This window comes from Hydractinia symbiolongicarpus, chromosome 4 (assembly GCF_029227915.1).
Source record: "Hydractinia symbiolongicarpus strain clone_291-10 chromosome 4, HSymV2.1, whole genome shotgun sequence".
Lineage (NCBI taxonomy): Eukaryota > Metazoa > Cnidaria > Hydrozoa > Anthoathecata > Hydractiniidae > Hydractinia > Hydractinia symbiolongicarpus.
This window is the reverse complement of record NC_079878.1, coordinates 9,791,434-9,807,363: the sequence shown is the minus strand read 5'-3', so window position 1 is coordinate 9,807,363 and position 15,930 is coordinate 9,791,434. Positions and strand designations below refer to the sequence as shown.

The 15,930-nt window shown below is 33.4% G+C and overlaps 2 protein-coding genes across 2 annotated transcripts; both read right to left on the bottom strand.

Annotated features, from left to right (window-relative positions):
- Positions 1 to 2,295: 2,295 nt before the first annotated feature.
- LOC130642224 (ras-related protein Rab-20-like) lies at positions 2,296 to 4,932 on the bottom strand. The gene is made up of 6 exons (XM_057449312.1): positions 4,282 to 4,932; positions 3,985 to 4,093; positions 3,817 to 3,937; positions 3,375 to 3,427; positions 2,877 to 2,934; positions 2,296 to 2,380 (listed from the first exon to the last, which is right to left on the bottom strand). The coding sequence occupies exons 1-6, from the start codon at positions 4,930 to 4,932 to the stop codon at positions 2,296 to 2,298; spliced, it is 1,077 nt and encodes a 358-aa protein (XP_057305295.1).
- A 7,202-nt stretch (positions 4,933 to 12,134) lies between these two features.
- On the bottom strand, positions 12,135 to 14,744 carry LOC130641159 (ATP-dependent DNA helicase RecQ-like). The gene is made up of 2 exons (XM_057447840.1): positions 13,985 to 14,744; positions 12,135 to 13,589 (listed from the first exon to the last, which is right to left on the bottom strand). Exons 1-2 carry the CDS (start codon positions 14,497 to 14,499, stop codon positions 12,506 to 12,508), a joined length of 1,599 nt encoding a protein of 532 aa, XP_057303823.1. The 5' UTR covers positions 14,500 to 14,744; the 3' UTR covers positions 12,135 to 12,505.
- Between the last annotated feature and the right edge of the window lie 1,186 nt (positions 14,745 to 15,930).

Below are 15,930 nucleotides of genomic sequence, written 5' to 3'. Positions count from 1 at the left end.
AAATATAACAAAGATAATTTCAAACAACAATTTCTTCTAACTAACGAAACAATTTTTGAAATCTGATAAAAACAACACGATGATCGCAAAAGTAACGGGAAAAAGGAAACGAGAGCTTGGCTTGGTCGTCCCTGCCAAGTTTCTTTGCTGTTCAACCAACAGTAAAATTGCAAACATTCTTTATGAGGAACTTAATAAGAAGAAATGTAAATTTAGCTATTTAGAACTTAATGTAAATGAATATTGCAATAAGAAGACTATAGAGTTCGAATAAAAGCATTGAAATCTCATTTTCTCTTGATTTTCTAATAAGCGCCGCATTTGAGGGTGCGGCGCTTATTAGAGGGCGGCGCTTATTTCGAAATTCGAATTTTAGGTGCGGCGCTTATTAGAGGGCGGCGCTTAATAGAGGGCGGCGCTTATTGGAGGAAATACGGTACTGACTTTTCGGGCACTTTTTTCATGACCCGCCAAATGCTAATAACAGCCTAAATTCGAAATTTTTATGTTAGGATTTCTGTGCTGAAATATGGCAAAAATTGAGCTCTATCCAGTGATGAGCAGTTTTGTAGTAGAGTGGCCTCAAAGATTTTACAGGTACAAGATGATATTTTTTTGAAGAAGGAAAAAAGAGAACGGCGCCAGTATTGAAACTTTTTTTTACATTTCTGTTGTTTTCTTTATGCAGACTCATGTGCTTTTTTAATAAAAAGATTCAATTCAAGGAAAAGCAGAAGTTAAAAGAGAGAAGTAAACAGATTCATTCCCAAAATTGATTTGCAACGTCATGACGAGAATGATCAATTGTTGGTGTTAATTGGAAAGGATCTATCTTCACTGATTACATCCTGATTCATCCCTTTTAAATTATGTGATATGTAAATCACATGATGTTATATCTAAATTTGCTAAATTGATCAAGATAACGTTTAATTGCTTTAATTGCATATTTAAAAAAATTATCTTACGTAGAAAAACTGGTTAATTTGACAAGAAAGGCTTTTTTGTAATTATGGTTCATTAATTAGCTATAATATATGCAATTGCTGGTATCAACAATCCTGCAGGAAGCCAATTGTTTCGTGGGGTGTGGGGGGGAGAGGGTGTGGGCGAGTCTTTGTCCCTTTGTACTATGGTTAGCTCCGAGGAGCAGAACTTTAGCGAATTTAAGAGTTTAAAATATAATTATAATAAATAAATTAATATAAAAATAATACAAATTATGTATTTTAAAATTTTATGCGGGTAAAAAAAAACAATTGGTAAAATTATTAGTCGTTTCATACCAAATTAAATTTCGTGAAAGGTAAGTTTTGAAGTTTTAAATTAAATTCTCACACTATAATGGCGGCAATTAAACCTTATTGGTTGCGAAAAAATGATTTCATCAAGGCTAACATCTACTGTATTTTTTAATTATTACCGATAAGTGTTTACGCCAAGCATTCTTATTACATCTTTCTTCCCTAAACAGATGTTCAAAAATATTATTTCATACTATCAGTCGAGGGAAATAATTTTTTGTTCTCAATGCTTCTATACCCATCTAAATTAAGTACGGTGTATTACAATCTCGTTCCCAAGGTATTTTGCCTTTTAACGGCTTGGGGGTCACAAGACCCTGGGACGAGGTTAGGTGTATTGGCTACTGAAACCTGCTTTTTACAATTGTATTAATGATATTTAATCTTTGTCACTATAAAAGAAACAGAGTTAAAATTTCAGCTGAAGATATGTTAACATACCTTCCCACGCACATTGGTAATATCTAGACTGATTGGTTATTTGAACAATTGTAATTTATTGTTTGAATGAAGCTTCTTTTCTTTGATAGTTTGACTGTTTGTGAAAAACTTTCTCCCTTCGTATTTGTCATATCCTTTAAAATTTTAAAATACAAATTGATTAAAACGTTTTTTTGGTTTTATGCAGTCCACACTTGTTACTGCAGGACCGTCGTACAGAAAATGCAATAACAACATAATGTACTTTAGAAGATGGTGGCTACTGCTATGTCATGAGAAGAAAAAGAAAAAATTGATTTCCTTTCTTATAAATGAACTTTAAAAACAGAGGGATAAAGATATAACTTGTAATAACAAGAGAATGTGTAATTAGAATTTTATTTTTAAAAAAATGATTTAACTCGTGATTATAACTTCCTATGCATATAAGAATGTTATGTTGTTAGGATGTTAAATATTATACCTTCAACTGTTCACAAGTTTATGTATTTTATAGAATTCTCTAGATTATTCTAGATTATTTTTATAGAGTCTCCGTACCCATAAATATCTATACATTGAATTGTCTGACTTTGACGCAAGCATAAGCTCCACGCAAGACAGTTTTGAAAAGCGTAAACATAGGTGAGAAAATTCTTAAGAATAAAAATAAAAAAAATTGTACAAATTTGTCAGGAATATTAGGTCAGGAATATTATAAAAGGATTGAAAAAGGATTTTTTTGAAAAAAAGCTGATAAAACACGTTCCTTTGGAAATATTCGTTTTCTAATGACAAAAGAAGTGTGAACGTCTTGATTGAATTAAAAAAATTAAGATTGCTCATGCGTATGTTGCGTTTGCGCTGGGTTAGCAAATGTGAACCAGGCTTAATATATGTAAATTTTAAAAATTTATTTTGGGAGTGTTGTGATCTGTCTGCGAATTGTTTTTTTTGCGAACTCCTTTCCTCTCCTAAATTTTTGAACTTTATTTTTTTGCAGGACACGATTTTTTGCAGGATTGATTCCTTTTTGCTTATTCTGCAAGAAAAGGTACTTTGGCAAAAAAGTCAAAGATTTTTTTTTTAATGCAGACTCCTTAGAGCGCCTGAATTGCAGGTCACAAATTACGGCTGGGAAAATTAAATCACCTTTTCACTTTAAATGAAAAGAGAATTTTTACTATATCGGTTTTTTCTAATCGTCTGTCTAAAGTTGTAAAATAGTAAATATTTTTTTTTTTGGAATAATGATTATATAAAGGTTTGAAAATTTCGTTTACGTATAGCTGTAGTTATTTCAGTCGATGAAGTGTTCGTACAGAAAACAAATGGTAGAAATATGAGAATTGCGTAAAAATTACCGTCAAAATTTCTTCCCTAAAAATTCTGTATTTTCTACCGCAATAAACTTCTTTTAATGGAACCAATACATGCTCTAATTCATTATGGAGTCGTCAATGTTGCTAATGGAAAAAACGAAATAAAAAATAATCCATTTTTGACGAAAATTAATCGACAAATATGATTTTTTTTAAAAAAGAAAAGCGAGAAGGAACTAGTGGAAAGAAGGTATAATTATCTCTTGGTTAAATAAAAAAGTAAAACTTTTATCCTTCTTCTATTTCACATTTTTCAACTTAAATCAACACTCAACCAAAGGTTCTACATAAACAGAAAAAAGCAACTTATTTTTTCGCATTCTGCGACATTAAAAGTTGAATATACACTTAACAGGGAAAAGGAACGGAATAAAATATTTAATTTGCTTGGCTTTCAGCTAATTTTATATTTCTGTTTTTCAGTTCTTGTCCGCAAAAAATGTTTTCAAAAACACAAAGTTTTGCTCGCGAAACTGTTGGTATTTCTACTAAACACTGTTTTTAATTTTTAAGGTGACTTATTTTCGTACATAATTATTTTCGCAGGTAGAAAAAAAATAATAAAATTCGTGAATAATAATTTTCGCAGATGATCATTTGCGAGTATTAATTTTGAACTGTGAGGTGAAAATGTTACTGTGAGGTGAAAATGTTACCAAATACATTTTTTTTTAAAAAAAAATTTCTCATTGAAACATTCATAAAGGTACATTGAAAATTTTTTTGATGTGTGAAGAAAATTCTTCTGAAGTGAAAATGTTCCCTCCATTTTGTAATTTTTGCGAATGTTATGCTCAAGGCCATTTCGAGTATATAATTTCACGAATTTAGCTAAGATCCAAAAAAAAAGCGAAAAAATTAATACTCACAAAAAATACTTAGGGAAATAAATTTTCGCAAAAAATCTTTTAGAAAAAAATTAATTTGCGCAAATTCCGCAATGTCGACTTTTCCAAAAATTATCGCAAGAACTAATTTTCGTCTCGGCTGCAAAAAAAAATGAACCTAAGTGTATCCTTATAAAACTTGCTAAAGAAAATAATTTACAACGTGTAATGCGTAAAACATTCGAAATATTAACAATAATCCATAATTAAAAAAAAATTTGCATTTAAAAAAAATTAGGTAAAAATAAAAATAAAAAGAAGTCTTTCTTAACAACATTTTTTCCCTACTTCTTGATTACTGCTGCGCTCATTGTTTAATTCGATCAGACCCGAAGGTGAAGTATCTCTCGACTTATTTGCACCCTCCACCGGTGCTAACGTTTCAAAAATATATTCAAACACGTCAGACACGTTGTAATCCGATTTAGAACTAGTTTCGAACACAGGGGGAATTCCCTTCGGATGACGCAACGAATTGAATCTTTGCGTGTATTCCGAAGATTTGTCCAGGATTTCTTTAGGTGTGACGCCACGAGTCTGCAATTTACCACTCACTTTCTTATTCAACATGTCAAATTTAGTCCCCACAAATACCATTAAACAATTTCGCGCGACAGATTCGAGCAGACGTGAATGACGCTCCATTAGTGTATCGAAAGTTTCTCGACACGTTAGATCGTAACAAAGTATAACAGCGTTCGCATTACGACAATAGAAACTAGTCAACCCTGAAAATTCTTCTTGACCAGCTGTGTCCCATAATGCAATGTTTTTGCTGTTCCATTGTTTTAGAAAGAACGCAGCACCAATTGTATTTGGTGAACCATCAGTGAAAATTCCTTCTATATATCTTCGTATGAGGCATGTTTTACCAACACCCGAGTCTCCTAAAATGACAACCTTCCTATCTGCCTTCTTTTTCTGGGTATCAGGCTCCATTCATATTTTCTAAATACGAAAGAATACAAATAAAACAACAACAAAAACAACCTTCCTTCTTCCGAAATGACAAAGGAAACATCGTTATGCCACAAACTTGCCTTAACTATTTGTTAACTTTTGGGAATAAAAAAAATGTAATAAAAAAGTCCCCACAATTAAGCCCTAAAACTGTATGCTTGAGAATTTTTCCAAAATAAAAAAATGAGAGAGCAAGGCTTTTTAGCCCCGTCTTAAATTGGGTTAAAAATTAAAAATGGAATTATCCTATAAATCTTAATGGATCAAATTAAAGAAAGTTAAATTACTAATTGCATTTTGTCTTTACAAACTTGTAATGTCAAAATATAAAACCCAAATTTACAACTTCATAATAATTTCTACCTTGGAGACCATTTGAGTATAGAAAGATATTAGAAGTTAGCAAACAAAGCAAAAATATATAATATAAAAAACGCAATTAAAATCATCTTCATTAATTTATGCCCTAATTTTACTTCGAAATTTAATGTCCATACTTTTTGTTAACAAAACAACTTTATTGCACCAGGTAGAGAATATACAGCTAACAAGCCAGACATATAGCAAGGATTATGAATTCCTGTCATGGTTCCCTATCGCTGAATTGTTGTAAAAAAATATTTTTCAAGTTAATTTTTTAAAAATCATTTCATTTTAAAGTAACGGTTAATCTTTTAAAAAAAATCTTCTTTTTAATCATAACCAGAAATAGTATGACTCCAGATTCATTAGACCACTTTTTACTTGCGAAGCTATATAAAAAGTATGTATGTGTGTAGACGTAAAAACACCTGTATTGAAATATTAATAAGACTAGTCGATAAGGCCTGTGGAAAAATCCACTAAGGCAGGATAAAAATTTTGATGACGTCAGCAACTCATCCACTAAAAAAAATTAAGAATTTTGTTTTCACATTGCCTCTATTGTGGAGAGCTTAAAGCGCTGATCAGGAAAATGTATATGATCATGTGCTTTTGATGAGCGGTTATTGAGATAGGAGGGTTTAAAAATTTTGCTGACGTCAGGAATGACCTGTAAAGACAAAAAATTTTTGGAGTGATTTGTATTCCTGCTGCCTTTATTGTTAGATCTTGAACGCTGATCAAGAAAATGTATAGGATCATGTACTTGTGACAAATGGTTGCAGAGATATTAGGGTTTGAAGGTTTTTTGATGACGTCATCAACCCATCCACTCCAAAACAGATTTGGGGACCCAGGTTTGGAAAAGTTACCCAAATTAGTCCTGGTGGTCCCTAGCTACCCACCCAGTGAAAAATCATTGACGTCACCACCTCGTTTCCAAGTTATTTGGCCTCAAAGTTTTAAGTGCACTGTTACGGCTTCATTAATTTAATATAGGATATTGGCGTTAAAGTAGTGTTATTAACGTCATAAAATTTAACATTTGAGACATACTTTTTTCGGCAACTTCAAAGGAAATTTTGGCGACTTTAAAGGAAAATGAAGATATCCACTATGACCGTCACATACACTCCGTATTATTATAAGAGATGATTAGACTGTAAAAAACCAGAACTTGTACGAACACAAACTTGTACGAATGAAGAAATGTTATTAATTTCACAAGAATAATGCCTTGGGAAACCAATACTTATACAAAATACAATTTTCTTTTAAGAAAACTTCACAGTTTGTGACTTACTGTTACAGAAAATAAAATCACCAAAATAAAAGAAATACAAAAGCATTGCAGGAAGGTTAAGAGCTGAAATTTAGCTTGTATAATAAGCAGGTAAGATTATAAACAACAAAACATTTTCAGCTTTAATGCTGTATAAAGACTTAAATAAGAATGGTTTCGGTAGATGTGCACTCCTGTTTATATACAGAAAGAGTTTAAATTACGGGGTAAGTATCCTAGCATGTATTATCCAGATGCTATACAGATAAAAATATTGAGCTGGTAGGGTAACTGAGAGAAAGGAGGAGAGCAATTGGGTAAGAAATTGTAGGGATTTGATGTTTCTTGGGACAAAGCCCAGAGGTAGATCAAGCAGACTTGGCAGAATTCAATAATGACGTGCTTGATGCAGAGTAATTTTAGTTTATAAATAACACAGTCTGGATCAGATTGGAAGAAGATCAAGAAATGTAAGTGGAAAATAATAAAGAATGATGTTAAAAAGGTCATATTTTCACCTGAACTTTGTTGCAGAAAAATATTATTATAGCCTTTTTCTGCATTTCTGTAAATTAGTCTTGAGACTTGATTAATTGATATAACATTGGGTTCTCATTGTGGAAATCGAAAAATTGAAAATAACACTCCACTGGCACTGGCAGAATGTCACATGATACAACCTTTGATTGAGGGAAAACACGGACATTTCAAGGACAAACTCTCACAGAAAAAGCTTTGATTAAACTACAAGTATCTCAATTAAAGTAAAGCTAAATTAGCAAAAACAAACCTACAACTACACAATATGTCAGGTTTATGTAAAAGAGCTGGTCGTGTAAACAGCGTGTTTTTTTCCTCAAATCATAATGTGGCTACCCTGAAAGACCTGTAATTGGTTTAACAGAACCAAGTGACATTTGCCCACTGAGAGAACCATACAAATAGGTTATAGCCACGATACGTTGAAATATATAGGTGTTTATTGAGTTAGTTCAGTAAAAATTAAAGTGTTCCCCTGAAAAAGCCTGCATCTACTTTTTTTAAAAAACATATAGCTATCTGCAAACAAAAGAAGGAAAAAATTATATCTTCAAGCTAGAAAAAAGTTGATATTAGAAAGTCAGGACGCTGTCAAAAAAAGTTGCATAAAGAATGACAGTTGTGATATATCTTACAATAAAATGAAAAGGATGATAGGTTGGTGGCATCATTACAGTCGGCTCCTATATATGGAGTTTTCTTGGAACCCTGAAGAACTTCAAGAGCAGGATCCAATTAATTCCTGAAGAAATGGTTACCACTGCAATCAACTCAATGAACAAAAACAAAGCAGCTGGCCCATCTGGAAGAGCTGTTGAAATGAACAGAGCTGCTGGTCCTTCAGTTGTGACAATGATAACGAATCTTGCTAGTCTCATCTTCTAAGAAGTTAAAATACCTGAAGAATGAAATCTGTCATTCATTATTAATTTTTATAAGAGTAAAGGGGATTCACTTGAACAAGGAAACTATAGAGGGCTTAAGATGCTAGATCAAGTGGTCAAAATCGTGCAATTTGGTTTTATGCTAGCTAAAGGCACAACTGATGCTATATTCATTCTCAGGCAATTGCATGAAAAGCACATCAGCAAAAAAAAGACTTCTATTTTAAGTTTGTCAACTTAAGAAGGAGTTTGATCGAGTGCTAAGGAGGGTACTTTGGTGGGCCATGAGAAAGGTCAGTGTTAAAGAATGGGTGATATCAGTAGTACAAGGAATGTACACTAATGCAAGATCACAAGTGTACCTACTCAAGTGGAAAATTCCAAGTACCATGTAGAGTTTGTAAAAAAGGTGTTGGCAAAAACTCTATAAATTTTGTACACACTGCGTCTATTGGAATCATCATCCTTCTACTAACATCTCTGTTTTAAGAGAAGACCCAACTTTCAAATGTAAAAAATGCAGTGGTGAGATTGTTCCTATACTGCCACAAATGACAGATATAACAATTGGAAATAAAAGATTTGATGTGGCAAAATCATGTTGCTACCTTGGAGATGTTGTGTATCAGATTGGTGGGAGCTTCTCTGCTATACTACTGCTGGGATAAGGGGTGCCTGGAAACACTTTTGTGAGCTATTATTACCTATATTAACAAGTGGAAGAATATCACTGAAAAGTAGAGGCCATGCCTACCAGACGTGTGCCAGAAGTGTGCTACTGTATGCCTCAGAAACTTGGCCAGTGAAGACAGAAGATATCCACTGTCTTGAACGAAATGAAAACATGATGGTTAGATAGATATGTTCTTCAAGCTGAGTGAGGAAAAATTGATGTGCTAGCTGAGAAATACACTACGAATTACCAACCTCAATGATGCTCTTCGTTACAACAGTCTTAGATGGTTTGGCCAGCTAGAACACATGGGAAACAATATATGGCCTAACCTAAGCAAATAATTGAATACCAGATACCTGGGACAAACATGGACACATTGCATGGACACATTGCATAAAAAAGGCCTTGTCTGTTTGAATTTGAAAAAGGGGACAGCCCAAGATAGAGGTGGATAAATCTGATAAATCTAAGAAAACAGCATGCTGTCCAACCCTCAAGCATTAGGAACCAAGGACCTTAAACTGGATTGAGTAAGTGCCCAATAGTGACTAGAGGGTGTTTTGATCAACTTGGGTCAACAAAAAATGTTGCCCCATAGTGACTAAAAGGTGTTTGCTTAACTTGGGTCTACAGTGCCGATTGAGAGTAACTATACAGGAGTATTAAACTACCGGTACAAGTTATTTCTTCTATGGGTATTCCATGAGTATGCAACAAGTATACTGCACGTACGAGTTTGCCAAAAATACTCGCACATTTTTGCTACTGTACTCACACAGTACAGTGGAATGTAGTTTATTTGCATTTTGAAGTTGATTTTTGTTTTTTGTAAAGTGTCTGCAAAAAAATATTATATAGCTTGCTCACATTGTCGATAAGGGTTAACCCTGTCAAAATAGGTTGGGTCCTGCAGTTGTATGTAGTTTGCTACACAACTTTGACGAAAATATAAGCAGACATACTGTGAATTGTATTAGAGATTAAAAGTTTTTTGCGTATATTATTTATTAAAAAGGCAGAATACAATTTAATACAATTTCCTCTAGCTATAGATAATTAGTTCATGAAGTGGGGGTCACACAACTCTGTCTTGTTTACTTCTGACTTCAAGTTACTTGGCGTACATGTCTAAGGGCCGAGTTTCAGGGACCGCCTTTTTAAAACCGCTAAATATGTAGTAGTAAACTATTGACCCCGAATTTATGGTCCTGGTGCGTATGGCACGCACACCTACATATAAGAGAGTGCTGCGCCAACCAAACCTCTTGTTAGTCCAGGTCATTTTTGTGTACTTTCTGACAGAGCTGGAACACATCTTGATAAATAAGGTTGTGTCAACCAACACAACAAATAAGAGTCTTGATGGCCAAATATATCTATGTTTTTACTGTATCTGCTTCCTTTATGACCTTAATGAATCAGTTTCCTGAAAGAAGATTCAACCTTTAGGAAATTCTGTTATGGTTAAACCATGGACGTGACACTATGGAAAACATGACGACGTTTGAAGCACACCTGTTCTTTTAAGTTTCTTGTTTAGCGCTAAGTGATCAAAATACATATGTTGCCCACATTCCCTTAGCAATGGGGTAGCTAAGGCAACTTATAATTTTTTTGACTTAATTTTTCTCTATTGTCGTATAATATTACATCACGTCATCTTGGCAAATATTCAAATCTACTTGTAAAACGAAAACCCTCCCAAAGTTTAGAAATAACTCACAGTCTTTTAAAAATATAATACCACTTATCTGTTCAGTCATTGTCATTGAATACCTTTTTCCATGAATTATAACGAGTCAAGAAATTAACGCTAATTAAATTAACGGTCATGAAATTAACGCGGTTCAATGAAATTATTTTGAAAAAGAAATTTAATTAACGCGTTTGAGCAAGGTTGTTTTCAAAAATGCATTTAACGCGAATTTGAGAATATGCAATATCACACACAGCAAAAATTACGGGAACAGTTGAATCCGCAGTAGTGAAGCGGTCCCCTTTATTACAAGGCGGTTTGGAAATCGAATTAAAAGTTTTCGTTCTTTGGAAAGGCAATAGTAAAAATTAAAAAATTTTGAAAAAAAAGTGCTGGCAGTTAATTTTCCATTTGGATCAGAGTATGAAGATGATACGAAAGCTATTTTAAAAAAGATCGCTGAAAAAAGGAGAACACAGTTGAGCTATCGTCCAATGGGGAGGATGTAAAAACAATTGTTTTTAATGTTTTTTACGCTTTTATATAAGAAAAGTAAAAGAAACCATAAATAGTATAGACAGAAATACTCATATCAATAGTATTTCCTATCAACTTCAAGAAATATGGTTACCCGTACTTCGGAAAGCGAACATTTATGAAAAAGTTCAAAAATGGTTCGGGACAAACGCAACAAAAAAGCGAACTTTTAGAAAAAAAAACGTAACATAAAGCGAACTTTTAGAAAAAAGGAAAGATTTTAATCAATCTATTGCTTCCATATCTGGGTCCGTAAAAAAGTTAATCACTTTAATTGCCGTGATCTGATTCGTTAATTTCGATCCTCTAATTACGATCATTGCCCGTCGATGACAGCTGTAACTGTCGAAACGTAGCCTAGAATGAACTCGCTTGTTCATGACATGATAATATTTATATTATTCAATAACTCACAATGTGTTGCCTCCACCTATATAAATAATCTCATGGAAATATATTTAAACAAATTTACTGAAATAACCAGTGATTAATTGGAAATATTATAATTTGAAATATTGACACTCGACGCAATGAGCGCTTATTTTGGAAGACTAGCTTTATAAGAGCATATGGTTTCGGGGGGTTAAACTTTGGAATATGTTAGGAATATGCTTTGTTAATAATAGAAATTACTGAAATGCTCCTTTATAACTCAAAATTATTAATTTTTAAAGGTATGAGAAAAATTAAAAACAATTCAACCACAGTTCTTTACCTCTTTTTCATACCAGGACGGTGAGGGCGGTCAGTTTTTAAGCTTGTAGTTGAGAAGCATAACTGTGACTATGTGTTTATTTTAATGTGAATATCTCAGATCCTTGTTATCTTTCATGTTACACAGGTGATCCGGAATATTTTACTCTCACTAAAAGCCGCAAATGTGTACAGATTTTTTTTTTTTTTTTTTTTTTTTTGGGGGGTGGGGGGGTGGTGAGGTGGAGAGGCTAGCTGTTTTAGATGGTGGCTTAATAATTGGGGGTAGTAAATAAAATTAGCTGTCAAAATAAATAATCCAAATTTAAACACGATGTTTATTTTGATGTGAATAATACATAAAGTGAAATCTCTCTACTCTTGAACTCGCAAGGGATCAACCTCGTCCCCAGGACCTCTTTTCGCTTTTTTGATATCGGGGATGGCACGAAGAAGAAGGCCCTGGTCCCCGCCGGTCGGATTTGCAATATGATTGGTAGCCTCACTTTCACTAATTATGCTTAAAATTTATAAACATTCCGCGAGTGAGACGAGTCGCCCGTATCATCAAGTTATAAACAAAAATGGTAGCCCCTCTGTCTGGTTGAGTGTCTGGTGCGCACATGGGAAAAGAAACTTGGATGGAAAATAAAATAAAAAGAAGACGCAATTTTTTCATTCTGAAAATATAAAATAAAATGTTATAATTGGTTTTTCTACAGAAATGAATAGAGATATTTATGTAGCTAGCTATTTACAAGAAAAATAATGGTTTGTTGTTGATATGTAGTTTTGCAAATATATACATCATATATATTCACTATGTGGCAAGCTCAGTACTAGCTAGCAGTAAAAATATTTTGCCAATGTAGGTGTTGTGATTAGCTAGATGATAGTATATCTATAAAATAATTAAGAGTAATATAGCGAAACCAAATACCAAACATAGAAAGTAAGTCTGATTCACAAGAAATAAATGCTAATTCTCTCAGGATTTCATTTACAATGTTAGTGTTAATTTTACTGTGGAAAGGAAACATCACGTTTTCATCAGAATTGATATCTTCAACCGTTTTTAACAATTCTACTTTAAGCATCTCCATATCAGCATTAACTATGTTGCGTGCTATCTTCTTATTGTCGTCAAGTGCGTTTAATTTGATATCAATTGCAGAATCAGCACCAACATTACAGTTCTTGCAACAGTTAATCTGAGTTTTACTCTTAAATCCAAAATAGTTTAGCAAAAATACTCTGAGACATCTATCCCATACACAGTATTTTTTCATTGAATCACTTATATACTTAGATGCCAAATCAGAATTGTTGACATATAAAAGTGAATCACAAGCTACACCATTTCTTCCTCCTCTTCCAATTTCTTGCACAAATGACTCTAATGTTGATGGAGGACTTATGTGAATAATATTAGATATATTTGGAGCATCAACACCCATACCTAGAGCAGTTGTAGCAAATACTACTCTAATTCGTGAATCTGACTTCTTTAACTCCTTCAATATATCCTCTTTCATTTGTGTAGTACAAGAAGCATGAAACTGTGCAAACAATCTTGCTCTAGGACAAATATTGTCACCAACATAATGATTTCTTATAACATTTTCAAATAATTTGTACCCATACCCACAATATCTTAAATGCATGTAAATTATTGTCATGGGATAGTGTTCTCTTTGCACGTTTAATTTTTCAGCCAACGGTTTGAGAATAACTTCAAATCCTTTCAAACCCAAGTTAGAGTTTGGGCGTCTTTGTATGTTTAAATACACATTTTTTCGATTTGGCGATACAGCAATGACTTTATATGTAATAAGGGCGAGCGATTTAATCAAATATTCTACAGTGTCTGGTGTAGCAGTAGCGGTTAGAGCCAATGTAACAGCATCTGGAAAAAGTGCCTTTAACGTAGACAACTCGCTAAAAATTTTTCGGAAATCCTCACCCCTATAAATCAAATAAAGCACATTAAAAGATACACATTATATATAATATATGTTATTTTATGTAGCAATATACAAAGTTTTAAATTTATGAATTTACTTGAACGGCATAGTTTTATTTATAATATATAGTATGTATGTATGTAGTTTTAAGTAGAGAGAGAAAAAATATTTTGTTTATAATAATTAAAAATACACACTGGAAGCTTGAGTTCGCCATTGACAAATTCAGGGTAGGCGAATTGATTCGTGAAGTGGAGACAACATCCAAAATAAAGTTTTACATTGTCGCATAACAAACATTTTAAAATTCGTTTCTAGCATAAAAGTGTTCGCCAGCCCTGTCTTTTTTAAAAAAAAAACACACAAAAAAAATGATTCACTGGAGTTTTTACTTACCACATGCTTACACAATGTGCTTCATCTATAACACAACTGACAACATTTTCTTGGTAAACAGAACTTTTTAGCAATTCTCGTCCTCTGACACTAAGCAGAGATTCTGGGTGAGCAAATACTAGTTTTAATTCGCCATTTTTAATTGAAATTGGTATTTCAGGCTCACCATTCTCATCACACGAAAACAATTTTTCAGGCACAACTGTTTGCCCCAAATGAAGCACCCCAGCACCAATACCTCTCACTTCTAAAACTTTCAACTGGTCCTCTATGATAGAATTAAGAGGGCACACCACCAATACTATATTTTGGACACTCTTTCTTGGCAAAAAGTCTGCCAACAAATGAAACAACAAGGATTTCCCAAATCCAGTAGGTAAAACACCAATAACATCATATCCATTTAAAAGATGCTCGAAACATTTAACTTGCTGTGGCTTTAAGATAATATTATTTATGTTATTAATTAAAAAAGTTTGTTGCAATCTACAAAATAATTGCAATATCTTGTCCATTTTGAAAAACGGAACCCTTTTAACACTTTAACTCGCCGTTCACTTTTTAAAATAATTTTAAATTCTTAGTTTTACTCCATATATGGATGTCACATATCCATATAAAGAACTGTCGACATTTAGCAAAAGTGCTGACGCTGCAGTCTACACCCAAGATTTCTGGGTGTAGAAAGCGGCCGGGTCCAGGGCCTTCTTCTTCGCGCCATCCCCGATATCAAAAAAGCGAAAAGAGGTCCTGGGGACGAGGTTGGCAAGGGATCAAAAAGCTGTTTCGAGATAGATAAAGAAAGTTTGAGATAGTAAAAAATTCTCATAAAAAATCGAAAGGTTTTTTTCTAAAGCTTGAAACAATTTTTTCTTATCGGATAAGTTTTCTTCATTGACGTAAAAATCATGTTTTTTGAAACACAAAATTTCTCTGATGCCTTTGTTTGACACGTCATTTTCAAATTTTTAAATTATGTTCCCTTTTTTGAATTATAATTTCGTTTTTAAGTTTCCCTATGAAGACTGACATATTGAAGAAGAACTACTTTGTTCATCACTAACATACTGCCAAGCAGTGAGCAGGATTCGATCCGCGGTCCCCAAAACTGGGAGCCGCAGACGAACCCACTACACTACGTGCGGCATATGTTAGCGATGAACTCAGATAGTTTATCCGGATGGTGTGTATACATATAGGTGAATATTTATCATAGCACAACCGTATTTCATTCTCAACAGAGAATGCTTACTCCGATCAGACCTCTGATAATGACGAGTGAGTATAATGCGTGTAAGTCATATTGAAGAAGAACTACTTTGTTCATCACTAACATACTGCCAAGCAGTGAGCGGGATTCGATCCGCGGTCCTCAGAACTGGGAGCCGCAGACGAACCCACTACACTACGTGCGGCATATGTTAGCGATGAACTCAGATAGTTTATCCGGATGGTGAATATTTATCATAGCACATCCGTATTTCATTCTCAACAGAGAATCTGTTGAGAATGAAATGCGAATGTGCTATGATAAATATAGTGGTATAAATAAATATAGATATAAATATAGTATTTAGAATGTGCTATGATAAATATTCACCTATATGAAGACTGACATCTTGACAATCGAGCAAAATGTTAAATATCAAATGTTTTGGGTGCATGAATTTTCATTTTCCGAACTTTTTTGTTCTACTATTTACTGTGTGGATAACCTTGAGAGAAAGATTGAGATAGAGAGTAGTCGATATAGAGAAAGTTCACTGTAAGACTTATTTTTTCATATTCTGCCGTTTTTTTATTCTGATGTTACACTAGAAGTTTGACGTCTACCACGGATTTTTTGTTTTCGGTGACATAGATAGTCCGTTGTAAAGAAAAAAGAACTACAGAATTTAGAGAGAAAAAATGCTGATGTAGCATTAACGTTGATCCCTGGGACCGTT